This window comes from Phycodurus eques, chromosome 14, assembly GCF_024500275.1.
Source record: "Phycodurus eques isolate BA_2022a chromosome 14, UOR_Pequ_1.1, whole genome shotgun sequence".
In the NCBI taxonomy this organism is placed as follows: Eukaryota; Metazoa; Chordata; class Actinopteri; order Syngnathiformes; family Syngnathidae; genus Phycodurus; species Phycodurus eques.
In genome coordinates, this window is record NC_084538.1 from 3684629 (window position 1) to 3709041 (window position 24413).

Genomic DNA, 24413 nt, shown 5'->3' on the forward strand with positions numbered 1-24413 from the left:
GTTACCATGACAATGTTTGTGCTTTTTTTGTTGCAGTTTTGACATGGAGCTGTACATAAGCGACGTCGATCATGTCGCACTGCACCCGAACCCTTGTTTTAATTGGCGTGGATTTGCGAATGCGTTTGTGTTGAACTCCCGCCTGTCTCGTTTATGCGGCTACTGGCCGGAGCACAGGCAGGGCTCCTCCCCCTTTGACCCCGGACTATACTTTGAGGTTAGTACAATCACTACTTCACTCTTCACTTAAAATACACATTTCTTAAATCCTCCCTCCCCATTGAAATGATGGAAATGCCATTAATCAGCCTGCGTCCCAAAAAACGAATATTTTGTGGAATGTTTTTTTTTTTTCTAAAACAAATAACTGAATGAACCAAAATTTCCTTGAATTATTATCGTTTACCATTTATCATAACTACTCTTTGTAAATACCTGGAGTCACTCTCTTTAAAAACCAAAGACCAAGTCCAAAACCTTGGTGTGCTGATAAGATTGCGACCTAAATGTATCTATAGTAGATATCAAATTGAGCTCACGGGGGCTAGCAATAAGGTGGATACATTTATAATAAAAAAAAAAAAAAAAAAAAAAAAAAAAACGTTTTTACTCACAATACAAAAGGTTTATAATTACAAAATATATACAATAAACAGAAAATAAAGGCAGGGTAAGTTATCCTAAAAAAAAGTACTTCGGAAAATCTACACTTTTTTTTCCCCAAAAAAATAAGAAAAACTTCTAATGCTGGCATTGGTTTTGCTCTTTTAATTATTTGATTATTTTTTCTACACATGCAAGGAGGTCACATTGATCCGTGAATATTCATGGTGCACCAACAAACAGTAAACAAAGGTTTAAAACAACTTTATTTTCAAAGCTTATAAAACAGAACAAAGCTATATTTGAATGGCTAATGCACACTTTTAATATACTTCAACTGTCTCTAAAGCGGTCCTGGATTTGAGGAGACACTGGAGGCCTCGAAACACTCACCTGTGCCTCATCCACTGTATGGGTCACTAACACATAAAAATGCAGGGGGCGGGAAAGAATTTTCTACCATCTACATGTATATGCAAAAACAGTTCAAGATGATCCTTTAAAATGTCCTACTTCAGCGCTCATCTGTTGGCCTTCGAGTACATGTTCTTCAGGCACCGGGCTCAATTTGAGCTGCAATGTCCAGAAATGTAGAGCACGTAGTGTTTTCCGTTGGGCGGGCCCCGCACCCCCCCGTCAGAGCGTCTGCACGATGACGGGATACAGCAGGGACATGTGCTCGGCCCCGCGGATTGGCAGCTTGTGCGTGGTGTAGTAGTGGATGACCTCCGGAATGGTGGCGAAGGGCGGGCTGTTCTCGCCCAGCACGAAGCAGCTGTCGGCCGAGCGCGAGAACTTCATATGCATGAAGCCCTTGTAGCTCCTGGGAGACATAACCGACAAAACGGGTCAATTTGACAGGGTTGTTAACAACACTTTTGTGTGATGTGTCAATTTTACAAGACATTTATTTTTGCTTCACAGGGTCTTTAAGAGTTTAAGCTTACGTTGTGAAAATTCGCTGCCCCCAGTTGTCTTTCCTAAACGTGATTTTATTTTTTGTATGGTGTAAATTACAGGCTACAAAAATAACTATTCGGAAGTTGTCTAATAAGATCTTGGATAATGGTAACTTGCAATTCATTGCTTCTTCTCCATTGGTGTTGTCTTTTCTTTAGCTTCTGTACTCTCAAGCGTCTTCGCCTAAAGTTGCTAAAAGTCGTTAGCCCAGTTGCCTTAAAGGATTATGGAACACCCTTTCGTAAAGGTAGGTCAGGAAAATTATATACTAAAGGTGGATTAAATGTCGCGCCGAGTCACCTTTCCGAAACATTTTTAATATTCGAACATCCTTTCGTTCGAGGGCTTCCGGGTCATCTCGCTCAGATGGAAATTTCCGAAGCAAAAAAACTGAATCAGAATTTGTGTGTGTACCTTAGCGAGAGAGAAAAGTCGTTGCGGCAGCTCTGGCTGTTCCTCACCAGGTAGGAGCTCTCCTTGCACAGGGTCAGCAGAGTCTCGGCCTCAGATCGGCTCAGCGCCCCGTGGTACCACCTGCACGTAGACGTAGCGAGCGTTTCTTAAAAGCAAAACCAGTACCAAATTGATATTGAACCTCCTGTTGTGTTGCTGACCAAACTCACGCGTTTGAAAAAATATAAAACAGAACGTAAAAAAAAAAAAAAAAAAAAAATTATGATGGTCTTATTTTTTTGTCCAATTGTAAAAGTAATTGAAAAAAAAATATTTCCACCCAGGAGGTCACATTGGAACATTAACATTGCTGGCAATAAACGAGTACAACAGGAGGTTTAATCATCAAATAAGATTTTTTTTTTTTGTAATTAAATAATAAATAAAATGTATTAACAAAAATATACAAAAAATAAAACCAGCATTAGATTTATCCTAAAAAGAAAATGTACTTTAATTTTGAGCAGGAATACAACAAAGGAGTCAGTCATCAAAAAATAAAAACGCCAATTCAAAAATAAATCCAAAAATGCATGACAAAAACGATTAAAAAAAGCCAGCAGATTGATTAAAAAATACATCTACAAAAAAAATAAAAAATGTACAGCCAGCAGAATATTTATCCTATTCTTTTATTTAAATATGATTTTACAGGTCAATATGACCCGCAATATTAAAAAAAAAAAAAAGTACAAAATCTAAGAGTCAATTCGAGTTGTGGCCCAACAGGAGGGTTATATACGTGATAGAAAGGTGTTGATGTGACGCCTCACACTTGTCTTTCTAGCGGCACGTAGGGGTCGACTCTCTCTCCCAGGAGGGGAAGGGCGTCACAAACCAGGCGCAGGGTGTTGGAGTCCGGCACCGCCGGCGCGTTCGAGGCCTTGGCGAGCTTGCTCTGCTCCGGTTGGACGCGCGAGCGCTCCCTCCCGACGCCCTCGAACTGAACTACGGCCCAAAAGCAGTTAAGTGGCAAGAGGTTATCTATCACGTTTCAATCGGGGATACTAAAACCTTCTTAACCAGAGCCCAACTTGTCATGTACAAAGTTGCCCGGGGCCCATTCAAATACTTCATTGGTTCATTTCTTGAAACTGAGATTACATTCTCAAAACAACCTGAACAAATCTCCTAACCACCTCCCAATTGTTCACAACAGAAATTTTTTTTTTCTCCATTCTTTTCATCAGATTTCTAATGTTGTACATTGTCTCTGTACATCTCTGTCAATAAATTATTTTCTTCCACTGAGTTGCACTTCGTGATTGCACTTTGTAATAGCATATTAATTGAATTAGCCCTCAGGGTAATCATTTTTTTAAAAAATTCTTATCTATCATTTATTCTTATTTAAAGTTAAATTTTGTTTCAAAAACTGTTTACGTTTGTTAAAAAAAATAGTGTGCTGTAAATAGAGGTTTTCCCTAACATGAGGGAAAATATAATTGAGGAATATAATTGCGATTACAATATTAACCCCCCCAACAAATTTAGATTTTCATTTTGACCATAATCGCGTGGCCTATTCCTAGCCATATATTCTTTATCCTCTGCAAAGAATGACATATTACTGCCGCACTGAGGAGCTGGGACTATTTCCATGTATGTCCTGTAACTTTAAGGTTTGGAAACATACCAGCAAGCGCTTTGGAGATGTCGTCCTTCTTCCACTCCCACGGCTGGTCGTACTCGTCGGCCGGCCTCTCGTCGTTCTGGGGCAGCCGGCTCCCCCGGTCGTCCGCGGGGGAAGGCGCACCGTCCATCTTGCGGGTCTGTTGAAGCTGCTGCTGCGTCGGCGCCGTCGGCGCCACGCGGGCCTGCTCTCGGGTCCTCTCCTCGTACGGGTTGTCGTACAACTGGCTGCCACTGGCGCTCGTGCACTTGTTATGCTGCATTTCTGCAGCGACAAGGAGATCGTAATGTTTGTCACTGCTTCCGTATTCCGTCATCTTCATTTAAAACATGTCTCAACTAGTGTACAAAACGTTAGCGATCGTATTGCAACGTGTGTGTGTATCTGTGTGCTAGCATTAGAGAGGAAGCCTTTATTTATATAAATGCTAACTTTATATTTCAAGTATTTAGAAATCTGTTTGGAGGTCCGTTTTACTTGTGCAAATACATTTTTACAGTTCATATTTTTGCTAGAGGGGGGGCCTTTATTTGTACAAATGCATGCATAATAAAAACAATATTAGAGATGAGGCCTTAATGAGTACTAATACATTTTGATTTATTTTTTAAAGAACGACTATGGAGAATTTTTAAAATATTATTATTATGTGTATTATGAACACTTCACAGTTTTGGTACGGCCACGGAGGGCTCAGAACTTCTTATGGCGCATAAACATCACTGGCCACATCCCACAATGCAATGCAAAAACTGCACTGCATTGTGGGAGGAGGTGGCCATTTAGGGATAGCAGTAACCTCAGTGAATGTACAGTAAACTGTACCCGAAAAGGCGAAGGTGATTAAAGTGATTTATACAACGTATTTTTTTATACAGAAAGCTGGTATTTGTGAAAAAAAACATTTGAAAACATTTATAATAGCTCTTTATTTGTTCAAATAAATGTCTATATATTTTTTTTTTATATTTACCAGAATAGATAACTGTAGAATGCAATTTTTATATCTAGTATTTTTTTAGAGAGGTTTAATAATATAATTTTGAAATTAATGAAAATCTAACAACACAACATGTACAATAATACATATCCACATTAGTGCTTGCATTACTGTTTTTTTTATCGAGCACATTTTGTGATATTGTTCTAATGCCAAGAAATCTCATTTGTAGTAAAGGGTCCAAATGAATAAAAGTACAAACTACTCTTAAACTATATGAAACTAATGAGCTTACACTGTGCTGTTTTTTGACCTCCTTTGCCAAGACCATACTTGAACTGAGAGTGACAAATCGCGACTAATTAACCTGAAATGATCTGCTGAGCCTCGAACGGCTCCATGTAGCTGCAGCAGTCCGACTGGGCCGATTTGGGCTCCCAGTTGGCCCGCGTCCTCGGGGCCGCCGGGCGGGCGTCGAACGGGTCCGAGTAGTCTGTGTCGGCGTCCGGCGCTACAGGGGCGGAGGGCACCACCTGGGACAAATGAATGGACAGACGCTAGATGGATAACAGGTGCAATGTTGGAAAGGAGGTGGTCTTACAGGCTCCTCTTGATCTGTTACGGGACTCGGGGGAATGTTACAATGGCCGAACTCCTGAGAGTCCACTTTAATCAGTCTGTGTTTGGGGGACAGCACCTTCACCTGCAACCAACACATCATACACATTTTGATGCAATTTATCTATCTTGGCAATCATACTGTTATATTCGTACGATATTATTTAAAGACACACACACACACACCCAGGATCGATACCAGGCAAAATGGAAAATATTGAAAATCTGAGAATATCGATGCTTGTTATAATTGCCATGGAAAAAAATGAAATTATTTTCTCTCTCCCCAAAAAAAGAAAAACATAAGCATGGGATCGTGTCAAAAAACGTGAATAAATGTGAGAGTGGGGTGGGGGGGAAATACCATGACTGAGTAGGGATAGAGAAGACTGCACGCCGTACCTCTGCACCATTAGACAAGCTGAGACCAAAGGCAGGGAAGGGAAGCAGGCTTACATCCACGCTACCGTAGCCGGCGCCGGCGCCATTTTGGTGCTCCTTGTCCGCGCACTGGTACGGATCCTCGAAGTCCAACTCCTTCTGGGCTCTGTAAGCCCGCAGGATCTCACTCTCGCTGTAGTCTGGCCTCGGGGGATGCGGGGGGTCACGCCGGTTGCCAAAGTTTAGGTAGTCCTTTAGCCACTTTGCCATGGATCTGGGAATAACAATACATGATTTATTAATGTGGTTTGCATGCGTTTTGGTTCGAGAAGCGAATGATGAGAAAATTGTTTAAACATCTTTTGTAGGGCCGGGCGATATATATATATATATATATATATTTTTTTTTTTTTATTAATTCAGATTTAGTTGCCATGACAATTTATTTCTTAATAATTCTTTGGGGAATATTCTGTCGTTCTAAACATGCCCACAATATGGCTGTGAAAAGAAAAAGATATGTCTGGTAATGCTGGTCTGATGTAAATCAACCAATGTTTAAAAATATATACATATATATTGAGGTGAAAGTTGATCAATTTATGTTTTAAAGCTTGTTTAAATAAAGACGGGGGAAACAAAAGCAAATCCTTGATTTGAATAATTTTCTTCGCCCAGCACAAAGGTGTCTACGCTCACACAGGAGATTTTACAAAGATATCCTTTGATTTTCACTCATAATGAAGTCTAACAGTCTTAATATTTACTCCCTGAAAGAAAATGAGTTTGGTCCAAAAACACGTCCGAAAACTTGTGGTAACGACTCAGAAGAGAAAGCAAAATGAGCTAGCTTAAGTTAGCAAACATTTCTGCTTTTTAGCATTAAACCACGTTAAATGTATCGACAGACGGATCGGGTGGAGATCGGGTACAAAAAAAAAGACGTGATTAAGGACTGATAATATAGTTGCCAAACTCGAAGTCGAGCGAGGCATTTAACAAGTTGTCTACTCTTAGCTTAGCTTTAGCGGAGCTTAGTATGGAAAAGCTCACCCGCTTTCGTCACATTGACGGCTGCTCTCCGATTATCTTAAACGTCCCACCTCTTTTTCTTTTTTTTAAAATGACCATTCGGGCGCTTTTAAGTCAGAAATACTAAGGTTGGGTTCAGGGAGTCAGCTCTGCTGTTGGCTGGAGGCTTAGCCTGCTGGCTAACGTAGCCTTAGCCTGCTGGCTAACGTTAGCCTGGCAACAGACCGACAACCTACTACAGTAGCACTATAGATACACCAACGCGCTGTAGCAGCCCGGCTAATCGACGTGCCTGCGTGGCGGCCATGTTGGGGAGGTCGACGTTCCAATCAGAGGCAATGCAAGGACATGAAAATTAACTCGTAAACTTGCTGAATTCTCAACGGATTTCCATGAGGGCTACTGTTTTGTTTTACCATTTTCAGGAGTGATTATCTTCTTTAGGTTTCTCGGTGAGTTGGAGTCTAACCCATCTGACTTTGTGCTTGCGGTGAAAAAAATAAAGCTAAACATTGCTCTTCACTTGCATTTGTTCCATATTGTTGGCCCAAACAGTTCCACATTGTTATGAGTGAGTGCATTAGCTAGTCTGTACGGTGAATTTAATTCATGAAACTCTCACCGTGGCATGTGTGTTAACCAGGGGCACGTCGGTCACGTTCACACTGTATTACTAAGCAACTTGGTAACTTATCAAAGTAGATGGCACTTGCTACCACAGACTGGAAGAACATTTCCAAAATCTCGCTGCACACATTGAAGGATCTGAGTTTCCTCGGGAAATAATCTGCTAATTCCCTTCTTGTAAATCGCATGCATGTAGAGCAGGGCTCGCCATTGGCCCAGCACTATGTGGGGGCGGGATGAGGATTGGCTCACTGCATGATAGAGCCGCCCCTAAAACGAGCTAATTTCACCATAATTAGAATGTTTGTAATTTTTGACCCTTGAGGTATTTTGACAAAAACATGCCACAGACCCGTTATTAAGAAATCTGAAATTTGTTTTAATTTATGAAAAAAAAAAAAATGCTGTGTCCTTCAAAATGGCATTGTCACAATTTAAAGCACAGTGAGCTACACGTGTCTGCCACTTATTGTATTTATTAACTCCCATTTTAATTCCAAAAAAAGAAAATGCCCTGTATGTACTGAGAAACATTCAATAATAAATATTGAGAGTACGGTCATAGAATTCACAAAAATTCGGTTAGATTCAAACAGAATTTATTAAAACACAAATATATTTACTGAATGGCATGGTTTCATACATGTACATGTGAAAATTGATCCTCATTCGCTGTCATTGCTCTCACTGTCTGAATAAGCACCCAGCAGGCTGAGCGAGGAAGACCCGTTTGGGGTGGCTGCACAAGGAGTTGACATGCTAGCTGTGCTGCTGGCACATGGCGATGACTTTGTGTCTGTACGAGGGGGGGGGGAAAAAATATTTTGTTTCATGACAAAAGAATTTGTTCACATGAACACATTTTTATGGAAAAATGTAGCAGTATTGTGACAATGCAGAGGAGCCTTGAGTTTAATTTACACAAATTAAGAGTTTAATTTGTTCCGTGACCATGCTCGTAACATCACAACTCCTGAGCACTAATATTAGTCATTCTTCGCAGAGGATAAACAGGGTACAGGAATATACTGTTTTGTTATATTATCTGTCTAAATGTATTGGTCCACTGTTTGGGTTAAAATATTTATTGCTTAAAAGGGGTTTAACACCGCCATAGATCTGCTCAATGTGATGGGCGAAACTTCCTATTTGAAATGTACTTTTTTGAGAAGGGAAAAAAGAAAAAAAATTGCTTATTTGTCAACGTGAAATCTGCAGATGAGAATATCTTGCATATAGGAGGTTTGCCATTTCGGCCATCGATTATAGCGATTTATGGTTGAATAGAGCCAGTTTCTAAAAAAAAAAAAGTATATTTTTAATAGCAAAATAAAGCCGTTTTGCGACAAAACCTTTTTATGACATAATGGTTGTTTTATGACAAGATATAGCAATTATTGTGTAAAAATGCACCTGATTTGTGACAAAAAACAAAACAAAAAAAAAGATTGTTTTAGGGTGAAATAATATTTTTGTGGCAAAATAGTCCATTTTTAGCAAACTATATCATTTTGGGCGGCACGGTGGACGCGTCAGCCTCACAGTTCTGAGGAGCGGGGTTCAATCCCCGGTCCCGCCTGTGTGGAGTTTGCATGTTCTGCGTGGGTTTTCTCCGGGCACTCCGGTTTCCTCCCACATCCCAAAAACATGCATTAATTGGAGACTCTAAATTGCCCGTAGGCATGACTCTGAGTGCGAATGGTTGTTTGTTTCCTATGTGCCCTGCGATTGGCTGGCAACCAGTTCAGGGTGTACCCCGCCTCCTGCCCGATGACAGCTGGGATAGGCTCCAGCACGCCCGCGACCCTAGTGAGGAGAAGCGGCTCAGAAAATGGATGGATATATCATTTTGTTACTACAAGTAATGGTTTTATGACAAAATGACTTTGGTCAGCCTCTAGGTTTTATGGCAGTTTTGTGACAAATGTGGATTTTCATGGTCAATAAAGCAGTTTTGTGATATATTATCCATAAAGTCTGGACTGTTACCCATTAGCGAGCTAGCGTTGGCAGTCTTCATTTGACTCGTCACCGCCGATTTCTTGCGCACGACGAGTGATCCAAGAGCGCCAGCGGCACCCAGCGTCCCCACACTTTTCTCCCAGCTCTCCACCTTGGCCTTCTTTACTGTGATGGCCCCCTGCGATGCAACAAGCACAAGAATTTTTGTGACAGTGGCCAAAAATAGCAGCTTCTACAGGGATGTGTGAAGGAGCTATCCCCTTATCCAATATGGCTATATATGCCATCAAATAAAGAGCTTTTTCTTGAAATGACAAAATTCATGAGAAAATTTTCAATTCAATTTTAGCCATGGACGCACGTGAGTGGTCGAACGTACGTTTGTTTCTGTGGGTTTGTCAGCTGTGAGGATGTCTGTCGGCTTGTCCGTGTCGGAGGTTTCCTGTGACTGGACGTCTCTGCTGCTGCTGTTGCTCTCCTCTTCATTCTCAGAGTCCGAGTCTCGCAGTCTCTTCACCAGCGCTCGCTCCAGCATGTCTCTGCGCAATACATTTAGTTCACAATGGGCAACTAAAGAACTTCTGAAGTTTAGTATAACTTGAGGTATAGTTTTCCTTAATTTGACGCACTTTTACGGCCTAGGGCTGGGCGATAACAATTTTATTGAATAATTTGAGTTTATTTGTCAGATCGATTTCTTTAGCATCTTCCGTAGTTCAAAGAGTGTCCTCACTGATGTGCAGTGCTTACACTAACAACATGGCTGCGAACAGAAAGGAGCTTGTTTACTTAGTGCTTCGTGCAAACTTAGTGCTACTAAGCCAAGTGGAGCGGCAGTTAGCTCGGGAACTAGCTGGTGGCTAGAGTCTCTCGTTGTGGCGTGGAAAGCCCCGCAACGACCAGGTGGCACAAATTTGAGTCACAGGAGGCTTTAAGCGGATGTATTTTCGCGTGTGCGTAGCCTTTTTTTTTTTTTTGGGGGGGGGGGGGGGGGGGGGGATATCTACTTTATGTAATGTCCAATTACTTGGTCTCCCGCTCGTCCTCTTCTATCTCGCGCTCCCTCTCTCTCTCCTCCAGCTCTCTGTACTGGCCGAGCATCCCCTCAAAGTCCACCTGGGCCTGCCTCTGGTTCAGCTCCTTCAGTTCCTGGAGGTTCTCCAGCACCTCCATCTCCATTTTGGAATCCCGCGTGCGGTTCTCTAGCACCTGTTAGACGGGGCCAGCAAGCGATGCTACGTTAGCTGCTTGTGCAAGCTGCCGACTGGCTCGCTGCCGTGCGCTTGCCACTTGCGTCAAAAGGTAGTGTTGCGTGTGTCGGCAAAGTATTGCATTTTATAAGGCAGAATATAGTTGTTTTATGACAGAATATTGCATTTTTATGGAAAAAGAACTAGTGGTGCACAATAATTATCGGGACCGATAATTATACACCGGTATTGGGCAAAAAAAAAAAAAAAGCAAAAAAAAAAAAAAAAAAAAACATCACACTGATCAGTCCAATATTGAAAAAACTGTACCGATATCAAGAGCCGCCGCATTCAGTAGCATTCATGTCTGACACTTGCATGACCGTTGAGCTTTTAAAATCTGAACTTCAAACGGTGCCCATGCAGTTAGTTAATAAATAAATACATTTAGAATAATGATTGTGGTTTCACATCCGCTGACCTTCATAGGGTTGTTGAGCTCCTCATCCTCTCGCTCCTGCTGGATTCGCTTCTCCTCCTCTTCGATGAGCTTCTCCGCCTGGAAGTTTCGGGTGGCGCCGTGCTCCATGGCATAGTCCGTGTTCTCCGGGTCGGTCTGGAATCATGCGTAAACCATTCTCAATGTCACACAGCGCCGTTTTTTTTTTTTTTTTTTTTTTTAAATGGCTACGTTCTTGCTTAAACCCACCTTGAAGGTAATCTCCGCTAGGCAGCGAGTGCATTTGATGTAAAAGCGGAAGATGGGGAGTCCCATGTATAGTTGATTCTGGACAGTCTCTTTACGTGCATTGAACTTCTTTCCCTTGTAGATGTACTCGCCACATGTTTTACACCTGTACACAATCAAACAATGACTTATAACCATAAAGCAATAAACATTTCACTCAATTGTTTCACAAACTAGTGATGGCATTTATAGTACAGATGCATCGGTGCTTGTCGGGAACACCAAGAAGAACAGTAAGTCACCATTTGCAAACTAAATAAAGTGCTGTGGGATCATAGTTTGGGGTAAATGTAGGGTTTCAACTATCAGCCATTAGGCACTTATAAAATTCTTGGGGTGGGGGTGGGGGGGCATCCATATCATCCATTACTTGCGAATAGTTGTTGATTGTGGTACACTTACCTCATGTTGAATGGTGCCATCAATCTGACCACATACTGTCGATCTTTGGGCAGTTTAAGTTTAGGGATTTTGGCCGGATCAAAGTCCGGAGGGTAGTATTTCTGTAAAAAAAAAGACAAAAAAATAAAATGTCTCAATCAAATTTGCAACATCATTTTATTCAAATTAATAGATTATTTAATATCTTGGCTCTAGGGGCCTCCCTTTCAAATGTTTGTTTGTTGGTGTACATTAGATCGGTACAGAATGTGTTTATCCACCACTGACTGGTTGTGCAACGTGATCACCCAACGCCGCACATTCCCGATTTTAAGTGGCGTAGAACTGATGTTTTCCGTGTTTCACGGCGTTTGCGTATTTCACCTTCCCACTAACCCGAGACAACACTACTGATCCCCTAGTTTTAATCACGACTTGGAAAATTTCTCGAAAGAGCAAGTACACACGTTATAATACTCGGACAACGTGTCACAAATTTCCAGTTGACAAACTTCCCTCAAAAACGTCTCGGTGAGTAAGGCTATTTTTCCAAATCCATAAGCGCAACTTTAATAGACACTTTTCTATGCTTCTGCCAAATTTTGAATTATAATCATCATAATATGTAACATGATCAAAAGGCACACACATTTTTGGAAGGTTCCGTTGGCCAGGTCTCTTATGATGTTACTGACATTCTCCTGTCCTTCGCTTCCAAGGCTAATTTCATGAATTTAATCAACTACAAATTCCTCTAAACTGTGCTACATTTCTTCCTCACTATATATTTAACAATCTACAGAGTGTTTGTGCATTCTCAACTCTTACTTTGTTTTGTTTTTTTTGCATGCTTGACTGCCAAATTAAACCACACATCACGCGAATGCCATCGGCAAACTCTGTTTGACTTTTGAGCATTGTTTTGTAAACCTGGATTAGATTTAATCAGTTTGATGGCTTTCTTTCAACTGTTCAATAGCAAAATATAAGTACAAATATACAGCATGTACACTCCATATACAAACTTCATTATAAAACAACAGCAACATGTACAGCAACCATGATCATTAAATAGCCTTATTTGCTGTATTTTACTACATTTATATTACATTTGTATTACGTTATAAAAGGTCTTTCGATTATTCTGTGTTGAAATTTTCATCTTAATATTCATTGTAGTTTTCAAATTGTGAAGTCATCTTGAGATTTACCTATATTGGTTCACGTAGTGACTGAAATTAATTAACTAGAATCGTCTGTTTCTGTGTTTAGCGAGCTTTACAATGATGCCAGCCTTTTAAAGGTGGATACAAATTAAGAATGTTAGGTAGGTTAGGAACGCTTATTCTTCGACAACAAATCATTGCTTTGAAAGAATCATAACGTTTTCAATATTTGTCACAGGAGAATGATACTTGGAGTACTGGAAGAGCCTTTAAAGGAGCTTTCAGATCATGCTGATCTCGCGTGAATCAATTCATCTTTGGAATTTTACACAAATACAGCACCGACATCCAAATACATTAGCTGCGGCCGCATGAGCTAACGCGAGCCTAGCTAGTTACTGATCCCCTGTTCATCACAATCGCACACTATATAAACGAATTATTAGTTATAGGTTCGATCTTTATACTTACATTTAAAACTTTTCTTTCTGACATTCTTGCAGTTGCTAGACAGCTAAACGTGAGAGGTAGAAGAACTAGTTAGAGATGTACGCTGTACAGGAGTTAGCAGGCCGACAGTACACTTCCGGTTCTTCTTCTTCGTTTTGTTTTTGTGAGTGGAAGGCGGGACTGAAGCTTCTGTGCTGTTTGCTGCCCTCCACAGTCCATTCTTCTCATTGCAAGTTTTTAAATTCAGTTTGCGCTATGAATTTCTACTGTTCATTCCTTATAATACACAAATTGATGTAATTGATGTCAGCCAAATGCAGTATCTACTTATTTTACTCTGAACTATAAAAAAATTGCGTAACTCAGTAAAGCTGATAAGTGGGGGTGGGGGGGGGGGCATTCTGGGCAACGTTGTAAAAACAATTTCCATCAAATACAAAGTGTATGACGCTTTCTTTTTTCTAACATTTTCCCCTGTCATTCAAAGTTTTGTCCCTCCCACATCTTTCTATATGTATTACATAATACTTCATGTTGTTGTTGTTTTTATCCCGTATGGATAGTAGGGTTAGTCTTACAAAGATTGATGCTATGTTTTTGTTCACATTGCTACTGTTCTGTTAGACTGTATTCTTGATAACTATTTGTTTTACACATTTCTGTCCTATTTTGTTACTGAAATGAAAATAATAATTATTAAAAAAACTTTTTTGTTATTAAAACTGTGGGGGATGCATCAATTGTCTCCTATTAATATATAACATTTTGTTGTTGTTGTTGTTTTTCTGGGGGTGGTCAATACAAAGCACATTGCGTTACGATCACACGGATCATTTTGTTTTAATGTGGCATTTCTTGTGACTAATTGGCGTGCATGTGTGTGTGTGTGTTTGTGTGTCTGTGTGTGTGCGTGTGCGTGTGCTCTACTGCTTTTAGGTTATTCCAACAAGAGGAAATGGGATAGTGATTACAGATCGGTGTCATCCAGGGTTAACCCGCATGGCCCGCTTTCTGCTTTAAAGGTTCTATTGAACATTAGTGGCACGCAAAAGATTGAATGCAATTCTAACAGTAGCGTAGTCAAAATCTTTTTGGAGTTCTATTTCATTTACGTCCGGTGAATATTCTCATTCACCCAGGTCACTTCATTGTCAGCGCGTTGAATCGATCGCTGGGCTGCCCTGGTTGTTTTCGAAAGACAACCTGAGACCAACCCTAAGACAACCGGAGCAGTCTCGTTGTAAATTGTAAGATTATAGAGTGCTATGTAAAATGGTATGCAGTTCCATTCATTTGACTTGAGAAAACATTGAAATGCTGCTTTATCAAACATGTCTAACGGAGGCTATTTACCATCCATCGTCTCTTGGGCGAACGGCCGGTGATGGGGTTCAACAAAGGTCATCGCCTCCATCAATATTTCAGCGGGCTGCTGATGTCAGAGGCCCCGATAAAGCGAGGGGGACGGGGGCGTGCACCTCCAGAATTGAGCGTCACTTGACTGCCGCCGCCATGGTTTGCACCAAGGCCTTCCTCCACCTCCTCCTCGCCACCGCTGCCTTCCTGTACGCGTCCGCTACCGACGAGGCCTCCGTGGAGACGCGCTCGCTAGATTTCACGTTGAAAAGCCAACAGGAGAAAGCCCTGGTGAGAGCACGTGCGGATGAGTGTGTGCGTGTGTGTGTTTGAAATAACGCCTCGCTCCATAATGTGTTTTTTATGGCTTCGGTGCAGATTGATGCTTTACAAGAAGTCTTGGAGAAGCTGAGGAGCAAAGAAATACCCTCTGAGAAAAAACTGGGCTGGCTGCCCTCTGTAAGTCTCAAATTTATGGTGTTGTACTTGATTTTGCACCTTTATTATTTTATCTTATATATATATATATATATATATATATATATATATTATTTGTTACAAAGTTGTATTTAGTCCATTTATAAAATACTTTTTTGGGGGTCATTTTTCTTGAGTTTAATTCAAAAAAATGCCTGTGTGATGTTCAAGGCGAGTACAGTAATGAATTGATTTTATTGTACGCTGTTGTATTTTATGAATACAATAATGTTTTCAGTGTGACGCGGGGGAGCCATGCGCCGTGCGTAAAGGATCCCGTATCGGCACACTGTGCAGCTGTCCCCGGGGGACTTCCTGTAACTTTTACGTCCTCAAGTGCTTGTGAGAGGAAACAAATGCATTGGTGTGCACACTGTATACCGCAAGTGTTTGTTGTTTTTGTGACAAGGCGGAATGTTGATGGATTGAAATGATGTGTGTCATTAAACTGTAGGAGTGTCTTGTTTTTTTTGGTTTTTTTTTGGTACAACTCAATAGTGTATTGTTTTGAAAATGTGTCAATACTTTTGCTCAGGGGCAACTTGTGTTATTTTAGCCATGTGATCCAATCAAATCTAAGATAAATGCACGTTTTGTTTTAAGTTGTTGTCATAAAAGTGAAGACAAAAAAAAAAAAAAAAAAAAACTGCATTTACATCCTTGACATTGAAGTATGCAAGTGACCTCGCGGCATAATATTTGATAAAAAAAGAAAAACACAAAACTATTTGCAATATTCTATCAGCACCCAAATGATAATGGAAAGCACATTTTCATTTTATTGCTATATAGAAAACAAATAAATACATAGCAATAATGAGCAATATATTTGTAAAAATGTAGGCAAATACATTTAAAACATTGAAATTTAGAATAAATATTTATTTATTATTTTCAAAAAATAAATACAGCATGTGAATTGGTTTATGGTATGTTGCTTCATCTTAATATATACAAAAATAAGAATTTTTTTCAAATATTTAAAAAAATGGAATTAGAATTATATTTAAATTTCAGCAATATAAAATTATTTTTAAAATACTTAATATTTTTGATACTATGTTTCATATTCATCTTGTTTGTGCTTTTACATCCATAATTTATACGTCATTTCTTTGCATTTCTATATGCATAATAATCAAATGAGAATGTATAAAATATGGGGTGACGTCACGGGTGGCATCCAACATGGCGTCCAACAGCCGGCTGGAGGAGGAGGAGGGGGAACAGGAGGAAGGCTGAGGGAGAGGAGGATGAGGAAGAGTGAGCAAGAGGACGCACGCACGCACGCACGCTGCTCGTCCTCGTCGGACGCAAAACATAGGTACGTCTTTCATATTTCTGCATTATTCATTTTCCTAATCATAACAACAGAGGGAGGCTAAACAAAAAAAACCAATAAAATAACAGGCTTGCCTGCGACACGGGAGGATGTACGCCAGTCAGTCATATGGCCAGCATCCGACATTAGAATCATATTTTTATCATGAGAACGCTCAGCAGTTATATGTATAGAAATCATATATGAAGATTACAAAACGAAATGATTAATTTAACCGGTGTGCGTGTGTGCGCGCGCGCGCGCTGATAAGTACTCGCCGTGTACATCATGTTCAATACGTGCACGACGCAGGCGGCTGTATAAATAGGACCATAATATTAGCGACACACAATCTGTAAGAATGCAGCGGTGCCTTGAGATACGAGGAACATTTCTTCCGAGACCACGCTCGGAATTCAAAGCACCCCATCTCTTTTTTTTGTTGTTGTTTTTTAAACATGAAAAAATTAAGCACTCTGTAATATTATACTTTAAGAGAAAACAAAGCCTAGTGACATAATTAAATTGAATGAGAAAAATAATTTGAAAAAATTCGCCTTAAAGTTTGTCGCCAATTCTGGTGTGCACGCTTTGGCCACCTGGGGGCAGTATAAGACAGACATATTGATATACAGTACTGGATGGAGGCTCTGCTCTTCTTTTGACTTCTCAGTACGGCAGTAATATTAGTCATCATTCGCAGTGGGTAAAGAATATATGCCTTCAGAGGATTGTTTTATGGTATGTCTAGATGTCTTGCAGCACTCTGTGCGTTCGGATATCCGTTGCTGAAGGGTAACAACACCGCCACATATGTGCACATGCTAATTGTTAGCCTGCGTGTACTTGTGTTTTTATTTTATACATAAATCAACGCATCAATTGGCTCAATTTCACGTACTGTAATAATTTTGTACTATTTTTCGATTTCATGTCTACATTCTGATTTACTAAATTGTTATTCAGCTAGGTTTTTTTATTTTTTTTTAATTTATTTTTTTAATATGATTTCAATACGAGCCGTGCATATTGTGAACGTAAAACGAAACGTTGGCATTGCTTTGAAGCGACTGGTGAAAGGGAGCGTGGTTCTCTGCTGTCAAAAGCATTTTTTTTCCCCCGGCGACGCATCAACTTTTAATGAGTTCGAGGCCAACGTTTCAGCTTAAGTGCACACACAGTGAAGTGTCTTTGGCGATTGCAGGTATTCTCTCCCGGCATGCCAACTCGAAGCACGTCGACCTGCGGGGAATTTCTCTCCCATCACGCAACGCAGCGACCCGAGCCCTGCCGCGAATAACGCCAATCCGCAAATAATGGACTCAGCGCAAGCACCACTTTATACTTGTAAGATTACAAATATATTTTAGTAAAATTGTACTTTATTCATTTAACTCATTCACTGCCAGCCTTCCCAGTTAACATGGATATTTGACTTCTAAAGCCGTCAATGGCAGTGAATGTGTTAAAATCCTCGCTTTTAATCTCAGTTTACAGCTTGATTTCCATATGGTGACCTTTTTACCTGTAAAAATTCCAACTTTTTTTCTCGTAAGATTACAACATAATTCTTGTAAAATTGTGACGTCATTTTTTGAAAGTTCCAACTCCTTTTCCCTCCTTTTTTCAACTTTATATTCATAGCATTCAGACTTTTTTTCCTTTACTTGTAAAATTCCATCTTTTTTCTTGTAAAATTTCAGCTATTCTTCTCGAATTCTGACTTCATTCTTGTAATAGTATGATTTAAAAAAAATAAATCTATATGGCAACACTAAGAAGCTGACGTGATTGGAGAAAAACAACAACAACATCCATATATACATACTGGACGGCGTACTGGAACAGTGCAGCCAAGAGAAATGCTACGAAATGAAAAAAAAATCATTGCTGGGAATAAATTTAAATCATTTAATGGACCAAAAAATGTGATTTCGGCAAATGTACATCATTGCTTCTGATAGTGTCGAGGCCGGCGGAGAACGCCTCGAGGGCCGTGACGCCTCACGACTGGCTGTCGCTATGGTAACCCGCCAGCTTAGGAAGGAAGGAAGGAAGGAAAGTGAAGGACAGCAACATTGTGGCAGCAAAACAATAGCGAACCCCACACCCACCCACAAGCTTTGGCTGACTTTTACATCAGGACAAAAGTATTGGGTCACCTGACAGGAAGTACAAAAATGGAAGAATTAGGCAATTGGTTCCACCCTACGTGTACGTCTGTGGGAAACTTTTTGTCCATTCATCATGCGTCTGTGACCTAAAAAAAGAAAACAAACTCAAAAACACTCGTATCTCAAATCATCTTTCCCAACTGAAATGAATGGAACTACCATTAATCCGTTAAAGCCTTGCCCAAAATATATATATATATATATATTTTTTTTTTTTTATTTTTTATTTTTTTTTATTTTATGAAAACAACAGCACTGCATGGTATTCTATTTATATAACATACTGTATTGACATTATTAAATAGAATTAAAAAGCATCAAACCGTTTTTTTGTCACACTTTCTCCCTCCATGCACATCGTATTGCTCATTCTTGTGTGCGCACCTTGGCCACCTGGGGGCAGTGTTAGACAGACATTCAGATAGTATGCATGAAGCTGACTTTAAGGCTCCTTCTTATCTTTCAGTTTCCAGATGAAGACCGTTGCCCGTCTTCCTGACCTTCCTCCTCACATCCTCCGTCCAAGCTCAGTCTGACGGTGTGCAGCAACAACAGCGCCCCCTGGAGGAAGGCCCTCCAGTCCATCAGGGTCTTAGAGTCCCTTTGCGTGGACCCCCCCCCGTAGAAGAAGGAGGTGGCGAATGCGATGTCGGCCCCGGGGGATTTCACTTCCCTCAGCCCAGCGTCTCCGTTCGCGCTCCTGCCTCCGCCCGCCACGGTGGGCTTCCTCAAGTTGTCTCGTCCGTGCTGCTACGCCTTCCCCGCGGGCCGCGGCGACTGCGCCTTCTTCGCCGTCAACGGCTTCACGGTGCTGCTGGACGGCGGCTCGGACCCGCGGGCTTGCTTCTGGAAGTTGGTACGCCACCTGGACCGCGTGGACGCCCTGCTGCTGACCCACGCCGCCGCAGACAACCTGGGCGGCATCAACGGTTTCCTGGAGAGGAAGGTGGCCGAGACGGAGTTAGACACGCTGAGGGAGGACGGGTCCGAGAGGCTCATCTCCCCGGAGCTCGGGGTGGTCTTCTTTAACCCCCCTGGCAGGCTTCAGGTGGAACGGCAGCCTTGTGAGTCCAAATTTTCCAAATATGAGGGGAAACTCTGAATTACCGTAAATCCCCGCATATTTGCGGTTCGGCATTAGCAAATTTGCCTATCGGCAGAAGCAGCAAAAATATTACTTTGGCACCATCCTGTGGCAAGTTGGTGCCAAGGAACTATGTTGAAGTGAATTGAAGTGCTTCATTTATACTAAAGTAGTCCTTTGCCACCATCTTGTGGCGTCTATAGGCTATTACAATAGAGTGTAAACCTGCTTGGCTTGGTCCCGATCACTGTACCCGATTTAGTTCTCCTTTCTTGAAATAATAAATACTCTGACTTTATTCTCGTAATTTTAGTTTTCCCGCATAATTTACATTTAAATAACATTTTCCTCTGATAATTCTGTTTCCCCTCATAACATGACAACTTTATTCTCGTAGTGTTACGGTTTCATTGTCCTAAAAATTTAGGACTACAAAGCTCAACAAAACTTCATTCTCAGAAAAAATATATAACTTTATAGACATAAAATGACTTTTTTTCTCATAAAAGTCTGAGTTTTGTTTTATAAACAAAGATTTCTTTCTTGTAATATTCTGACTTTTCTCTTGAAATTGTAGGATTTTTTGTTTTCTCCACACTATTAAAATTGTTTTCTTACCTTATTTTTATTTTTTTCCCACATATTACGACTTCATCCTCAAAGATTTACAACTTTATTCTTGTATTATTATGACTTCATTTTCCTAATATTATTACAACTTCAACTTTGCTCATACTTTTGCATTTTTGCGTGTTTTTATTGTTGAATTAAAATCAAGTAATATTGGCCTTCCGTGTCCCGTCAGGTGTGGACAATGGAGTGAGGGATACAGACCAGGCTGCTCTAACTGTACGCTTGTTAAAGAAGTTAAACATCCAACCCCAGCCAATGTTTCGACCGTCGATGGTCCCCCCCGAGCCAATCACCTTGTTCCAAAAGATGGGCGTGGGACAGCTGGACTTTTACATCCTCAGCCCAGCCAAAAACAGCCAGGAGTACCAGACGTTCATGCGAGAATTGCCCGACGCCGCGTCCCCACAAGGGCCCTCCCTCGCCGCGCTGGCCTCGGCGTCCGCGCTCCTCGTGTGGCACCCGGCGTGCCCCCGGGAGAAGGTGGTCCGGGTTCTGTTCCCCGGCGTCACTCCGCAGGCCAAGCTGCTGCGGGGCCTGGAGAAGGTCAAGAGCCTGGCCTTCCTCCGGAAACCCACAGTGACCACCGGGGACCTGGAGAGGATGATGGGGGTAGGCGGGACCAAAAGAGCCGAGAGCCAGGACAGCGTTCGCGCTCAAGCGAAGGCGGTGGCCACCAAACCGGGGAAAGAGGCAAAGGACAAGGGTAAACTATTAGTCATAGACGAGAATGGCTCCAAGAAAGCTAGCGTGAAGGATGCTAAAAAGAACGGAAAGGCAAGTTGCAAGGAGGAAGATGTCCTATTGAGGAAGAAGGAGAGCCCCGTGTCCAGACCAAAGAACGACAACAGAATTAAGCTAAAAAAAGACACCAAAAAGGACTCCAAAACGTGGCCCAAAAAGACAAAGAAGACACCCGGTAAGGACGGCAAGAACGTAGACTTGCAACTTAGCAAGGCCACAAGGCCGGACGATGAGGTCACACTCAAGCCGGAGGAGAAAGAGCCCCCCTGTGCCTCCAAAACATCTACCCCCGAGGATATGACTGCTGAGTTCCTCCAACTTCAGGAGGAGATGGAAAAAGAAGAGGCAGATGCAGCAGATGATGGACAAAAGACAGGTGCCGACCCAGAGAAGGGGGCCACGGAAAGGCCGGGAGAAGGTGCAGACTCTGCGGACCAGCTCGGAGTTACTAGGAAACCAGCAAAAGCGGTAGGCTTCCCGTCCCCGTCGAAGCAGACGCCCAAGGACGAGGCGAGCGTTGAGTCGGACTTGACCCCGACTGAGTACACCCTCCTGGACGGGGCTTTGAGAAGCAGTCCACCCTCGCGATCCTCCCCGGATAACCAGGCCACGTCGGAGGAGAGGACCTCCCCGGATTCCAGGCCCAACAGCGCAGGCCACACTCCTTACTGTCTGTCTCCGGAGGACGTGCGGCGCAACGGAGACGCCCTCGGCAGGCTGCAGTCGCGGGAACCGGCAGAAGTCGCCCAACTCGATGTTTCATCCGGGCCGGCCCAAACCGACCCCAGAGAGAAACACCTGACTTTCCTCTCTCTGAGCACCTCGAAGGACAGGGCCTCTGACATGTCCCCCTCCGTGGCCAACACCACCACCTCAACGCACTCCCTGCCGGCAGAGGTGAGCTCGCCTCAATCCACCGAAGTGGATGAGTCGCTGTCCATGTCGTTGGAGCACGGGCCCGCCTCGGGGAGTCAGCGGGAGGCGGACGACGACGGCCGTCATCCCAACGGAGGCCATTCGGCCGGGTCGTCCAAGAAGCCCTTCAGGTCTGTGGCGTCGGAAACGGGGCGGCCTCCGGTGCCCGGCACCCTGCACTTTGAGACGCCGACTCACGACGTGGACCTATGTCTGGTTTCCCCTTGCGAGTTCAAGCATTTCAAGCCGCCAGACTTCGGCAACCACAAGGCCGCGACACCCAGCGACTCAAACGCCCCCGTCTTCACGGAGGAGTGCCCGTCCACCACGGCCGACGGAGTCCTGGACTCCGACGAGGACGGGTCCTGCGGCATTCCGACACACCTCCACGGCAGTCAGGCTCTGCCCCGGGACCCGCTTCCCACCCGACTCAGGGATAGCCCGCCGCTGCCTCCGCATCCCGACACGACCATGCCCGTACCGCAGTCGGACGCTGGCGCTCATGGAAAGAAAGTAAAAACGAGCGGTGTGCGAGGGAAAATATCTGGGGTGCGTTTGTTGTTTTACCAAAGATCCTAGAAGGTCCGTACAGTAAACGGCCCTCCACATACTGAATTCCTGAATTTGTTTTCAGGTGACGGCTGCCTCCCCGAAGCTGAGCCCGGGGGAAATCCGGACGGGAAGCGCCGTGGCGAAAGCTAAAAAGGGCGCGTCGTCGTCACGTCCGTCCAATACTCACCCGGCAAAATCGGCACCGAGCGAGTCCCGTCGTCCCTCCTCCTCCGAGGACGCCAGCGTCTTCGTGGACCTGGCCTACGTCCCCTCCGGAGCGTCGTCGTCCACCGTGGGCGTGGATTTCTTCAAGAGCGTCCGCTCGTCCTGCTACGTTGTCAGCGGCGACTGCCCCGAGAGGGAGAAGCTCATGCGGCAGACGCTGGACGCGCTGCTCCGCGCCAAGACGGGCTGGGAGCACGCCGCGCAGGTGACCACGCCCCCCCGTGTCGTCCCTCAAAACCGTCCTTCACACCACCGGTTCTGCAATTCATTCATTTATATTATGATTGTTGTTGTTGTTTTTAAAATAAACAATTGTACATAAAATACAAACATATTACTAAACCATTTACATTTTGATTAAATAATCGGTTGATTATTTATATTTCAGTGCACTATTCAATACAATAATTGGCCCTTTTTGTTTTTTTTATGAAATAATGGATGATTGATCATCAATAAAGAAATGATATGCGCGTGTATTATGACGGCGACTCTTTGTTAATCTTCGCACGTCAACGCGCAGGTGACGCTGATCCCCACCTTCGAGTCGCCGTCCATGCAGGACTGGTACCAGCAGACGGCGGAGCGCCAGAGGGAGCTGGGCGTCCTGGTCCTGGGCTCCAACAGCACCGTGGCCATGCAGGACGACACCTTCCCGGCCTGCAAGATCCAGTTCTGAATGGACGACGGCCGCCATGGTCATCTCTGGTGTTTTTTGTTTTGTTTTTTTTGTTTGTTTTTATTTCGAAGTCGCTTTTTCACAGCAAAGAAAATAATGGCGTCGAAGAAATGTGATTTGATGTTCAAGGGCATCATGTATGTGCATGTTTTTGCCAGTAACTTGACTCGTGACGTTGCTTATACACTGCGTACATTTGTGGCCTAAATCTGGAGATCAATTCATCGGTTCACGCTTCTTCGCAGGTTAGTGTACTTGAAAATGCCACTCTGTTGTAAAATTAAAACAAATATTAAAGAACAAAAGTATTGTAAAACAGTCAAATCTTCTGGTTGTAATTGATACCTTTGTTGTCAGCATTAATGGACCAAAAATCAAAGTTATTCGATTATATTTAATCTAAAATTAGTCGGCCGATTAATCGGTTATCAGTTTTTTTATTTATTTTTTTGCCGAGGATCAGAGTCGGCGTCTTCCTTAAAAAACAATCCATATCAGTCGGGCCCTAGTTATAACTAATATTAATGTAAAATTTGACTTGCAGGGCTTTCCAAAGAGGAGCGGGGTGGAGGGGGGCTTTCCTTGAGAGTTCAAGGGAGTTTACAGTGGGTAGAAAAAGTCTACACACCCCACGTCCTGACCACACTCACCATTGCTCTGGACGGGTCAAAACTTTAAAAAAAACTTTAAAAAGGTCTTACATATAATAAGTATAATAAGTAAATAAGTGGAAAATATTTACATAAAAATTTGAAATACAGTGCAACAACAATAATTTATATAATTTTATTGTATCTTAAGAAATGTAAGATCTTTAATTTCTTCTTCCTAAAAATAACTTGTTTTAGCGTTAAAAACATTTATTTAATTTTGCATTTTGTTTTGGCTTTCAATGAGACCTTTTCTTTTTTGCATTTAAGTTTCTTAATCATATAATTTAGAAAGCAGTACTGGTTCATGAGTATGAAGTAAGTTATACACTTTTTCTATAATGAATGTTTTTTTTTGTTTTGTTTCGTCTATTGAAATAATGTATCTTATTACTAAAAAAGTAGTTATTATTCAGTTAGGTATTGTAAATAGTATTTTTTTTTTCATCATTAACCCAAAAA

At 42.3% G+C, this 24413-nt stretch overlaps 4 protein-coding genes across 6 annotated transcripts; 2 read left to right on the plus strand and 2 right to left on the minus strand.

Moving 5' to 3' along the window:
• Nucleotides 1-851: 851 nt before the first annotated feature.
• On the minus strand, nt 852-6840 carry LOC133412654 (SH2 domain-containing adapter protein F-like). Of its 2 annotated transcripts, none has more exons than XM_061696162.1 (8): nt 6642-6840; nt 5664-5862; nt 5191-5292; nt 4957-5122; nt 3653-3913; nt 2790-2964; nt 1978-2097; nt 852-1426 (listed from the first exon to the last, which is right to left on the minus strand). In XM_061696162.1, the coding sequence occupies exons 2-8, from the start codon at nt 5856-5858 to the stop codon at nt 1240-1242; spliced, it is 1206 nt and encodes a 401-aa protein (XP_061552146.1). In that variant the 5' UTR covers nt 5859-5862; nt 6642-6840; the 3' UTR covers nt 852-1239. The 2 variants fall into 2 exon arrangements, with proteins under 2 accessions (XP_061552146.1, XP_061552145.1); XM_061696161.1 differs by having other exon boundaries at nt 5610-5862.
• Nucleotides 6841-7829: 989 nt separating this feature from the next.
• On the minus strand, nt 7830-13293 carry yju2 (YJU2 splicing factor homolog). The gene is made up of 8 exons (XM_061696404.1): nt 13166-13293; nt 11550-11650; nt 11109-11253; nt 10881-11015; nt 10237-10418; nt 9589-9748; nt 9237-9387; nt 7830-8043 (listed from the first exon to the last, which is right to left on the minus strand). The coding sequence occupies exons 1-8, from the start codon at nt 13187-13189 to the stop codon at nt 7913-7915; spliced, it is 1029 nt and encodes a 342-aa protein (XP_061552388.1). The 5' UTR covers nt 13190-13293; the 3' UTR covers nt 7830-7912.
• Nucleotides 13294-14382: 1089 nt separating this feature from the next.
• Nucleotides 14383-15348, plus strand: LOC133412943 (cocaine- and amphetamine-regulated transcript protein-like). The gene is made up of 4 exons (XM_061696740.1): nt 14383-14419; nt 14545-14791; nt 14879-14959; nt 15216-15348. The coding sequence occupies exons 2-4, from the start codon at nt 14657-14659 to the stop codon at nt 15321-15323; spliced, it is 324 nt and encodes a 107-aa protein (XP_061552724.1). The 5' UTR covers nt 14383-14419; nt 14545-14656; the 3' UTR covers nt 15324-15348.
• An 865-nt stretch (nt 15349-16213) lies between these two features.
• On the plus strand, nt 16214-23706 carry LOC133412757 (microtubule-associated protein 1B-like). 2 transcript variants are annotated; one of them, XM_061696363.1, is made up of 6 exons: nt 16214-16301; nt 17503-17645; nt 18939-19536; nt 20362-22394; nt 22480-22827; nt 23146-23706. In XM_061696363.1, exons 3-6 carry the CDS (start codon nt 19119-19121, stop codon nt 23299-23301), a joined length of 2955 nt encoding a protein of 984 aa, XP_061552347.1. In that variant the 5' UTR covers nt 16214-16301; nt 17503-17645; nt 18939-19118; the 3' UTR covers nt 23302-23706. The 2 variants fall into 2 exon arrangements, with proteins under 2 accessions (XP_061552347.1, XP_061552346.1); XM_061696362.1 differs by lacking the exon at nt 17503-17645.
• Nucleotides 23707-24413: the final 707 nt, after the last annotated feature.

Excerpts from the sequence above, each read along its gene's own strand:
- LOC133412943 (XM_061696740.1), top strand. The coding sequence starts at position 14,657 with ATGGTTTGCACCAAGGCCTTCCTCCACCTCCTCCTCGCCACCGCTGCC. Across the intron at positions 14,792-14,878 it reads GCCAACAGGAGAAAGCCCTG|ATTGATGCTTTACAAGAAGT; the intron begins GTGAGAGCACGT and ends GCTTCGGTGCAG. Across the intron at positions 14,960-15,215 it reads AACTGGGCTGGCTGCCCTCT|TGTGACGCGGGGGAGCCATG; the intron begins GTAAGTCTCAAA and ends TAATGTTTTCAG.
- LOC133412757 (XM_061696363.1), top strand. The coding sequence starts at position 19,119 with ATGTCGGCCCCGGGGGATTTCACTTCCCTCAGCCCAGCGTCTCCGTTC. Across the intron at positions 22,395-22,479 it reads TGCGAGGGAAAATATCTGGG|GTGACGGCTGCCTCCCCGAA; the intron begins GTGCGTTTGTTG and ends ATTTGTTTTCAG. Across the intron at positions 22,828-23,145 it reads GCTGGGAGCACGCCGCGCAG|GTGACGCTGATCCCCACCTT; the intron begins GTGACCACGCCC and ends GTCAACGCGCAG.
- LOC133412654 (XM_061696161.1), bottom strand. The coding sequence starts at position 5,858 with ATGGCAAAGTGGCTAAAGGACTACCTAAACTTTGGCAACCGGCGTGAC. Across the intron at positions 5,123-5,190 it reads TAACAGATCAAGAGGAGCCT|GTGGTGCCCTCCGCCCCTGT; the intron begins GTAAGACCACCT and ends CATTTGTCCCAG. Across the intron at positions 1,427-1,977 it reads GACTTTTCTCTCTCGCTAAG|GAGCTACAAGGGCTTCATGC; the intron begins GTACACACACAA and ends TATGTCTCCCAG.
- yju2 (XM_061696404.1), bottom strand. The coding sequence starts at position 13,189 with ATGTCAGAAAGAAAAGTTTTAAAT. Across the intron at positions 11,016-11,108 it reads TAGCGGAGATTACCTTCAAG|ACCGACCCGGAGAACACGGA; the intron begins GTGGGTTTAAGC and ends GCATGATTCCAG. Across the intron at positions 9,749-10,236 it reads GAGGACGAGCGGGAGACCAA|AGACATGCTGGAGCGAGCGC; the intron begins GTAATTGGACAT and ends TGTATTGCGCAG.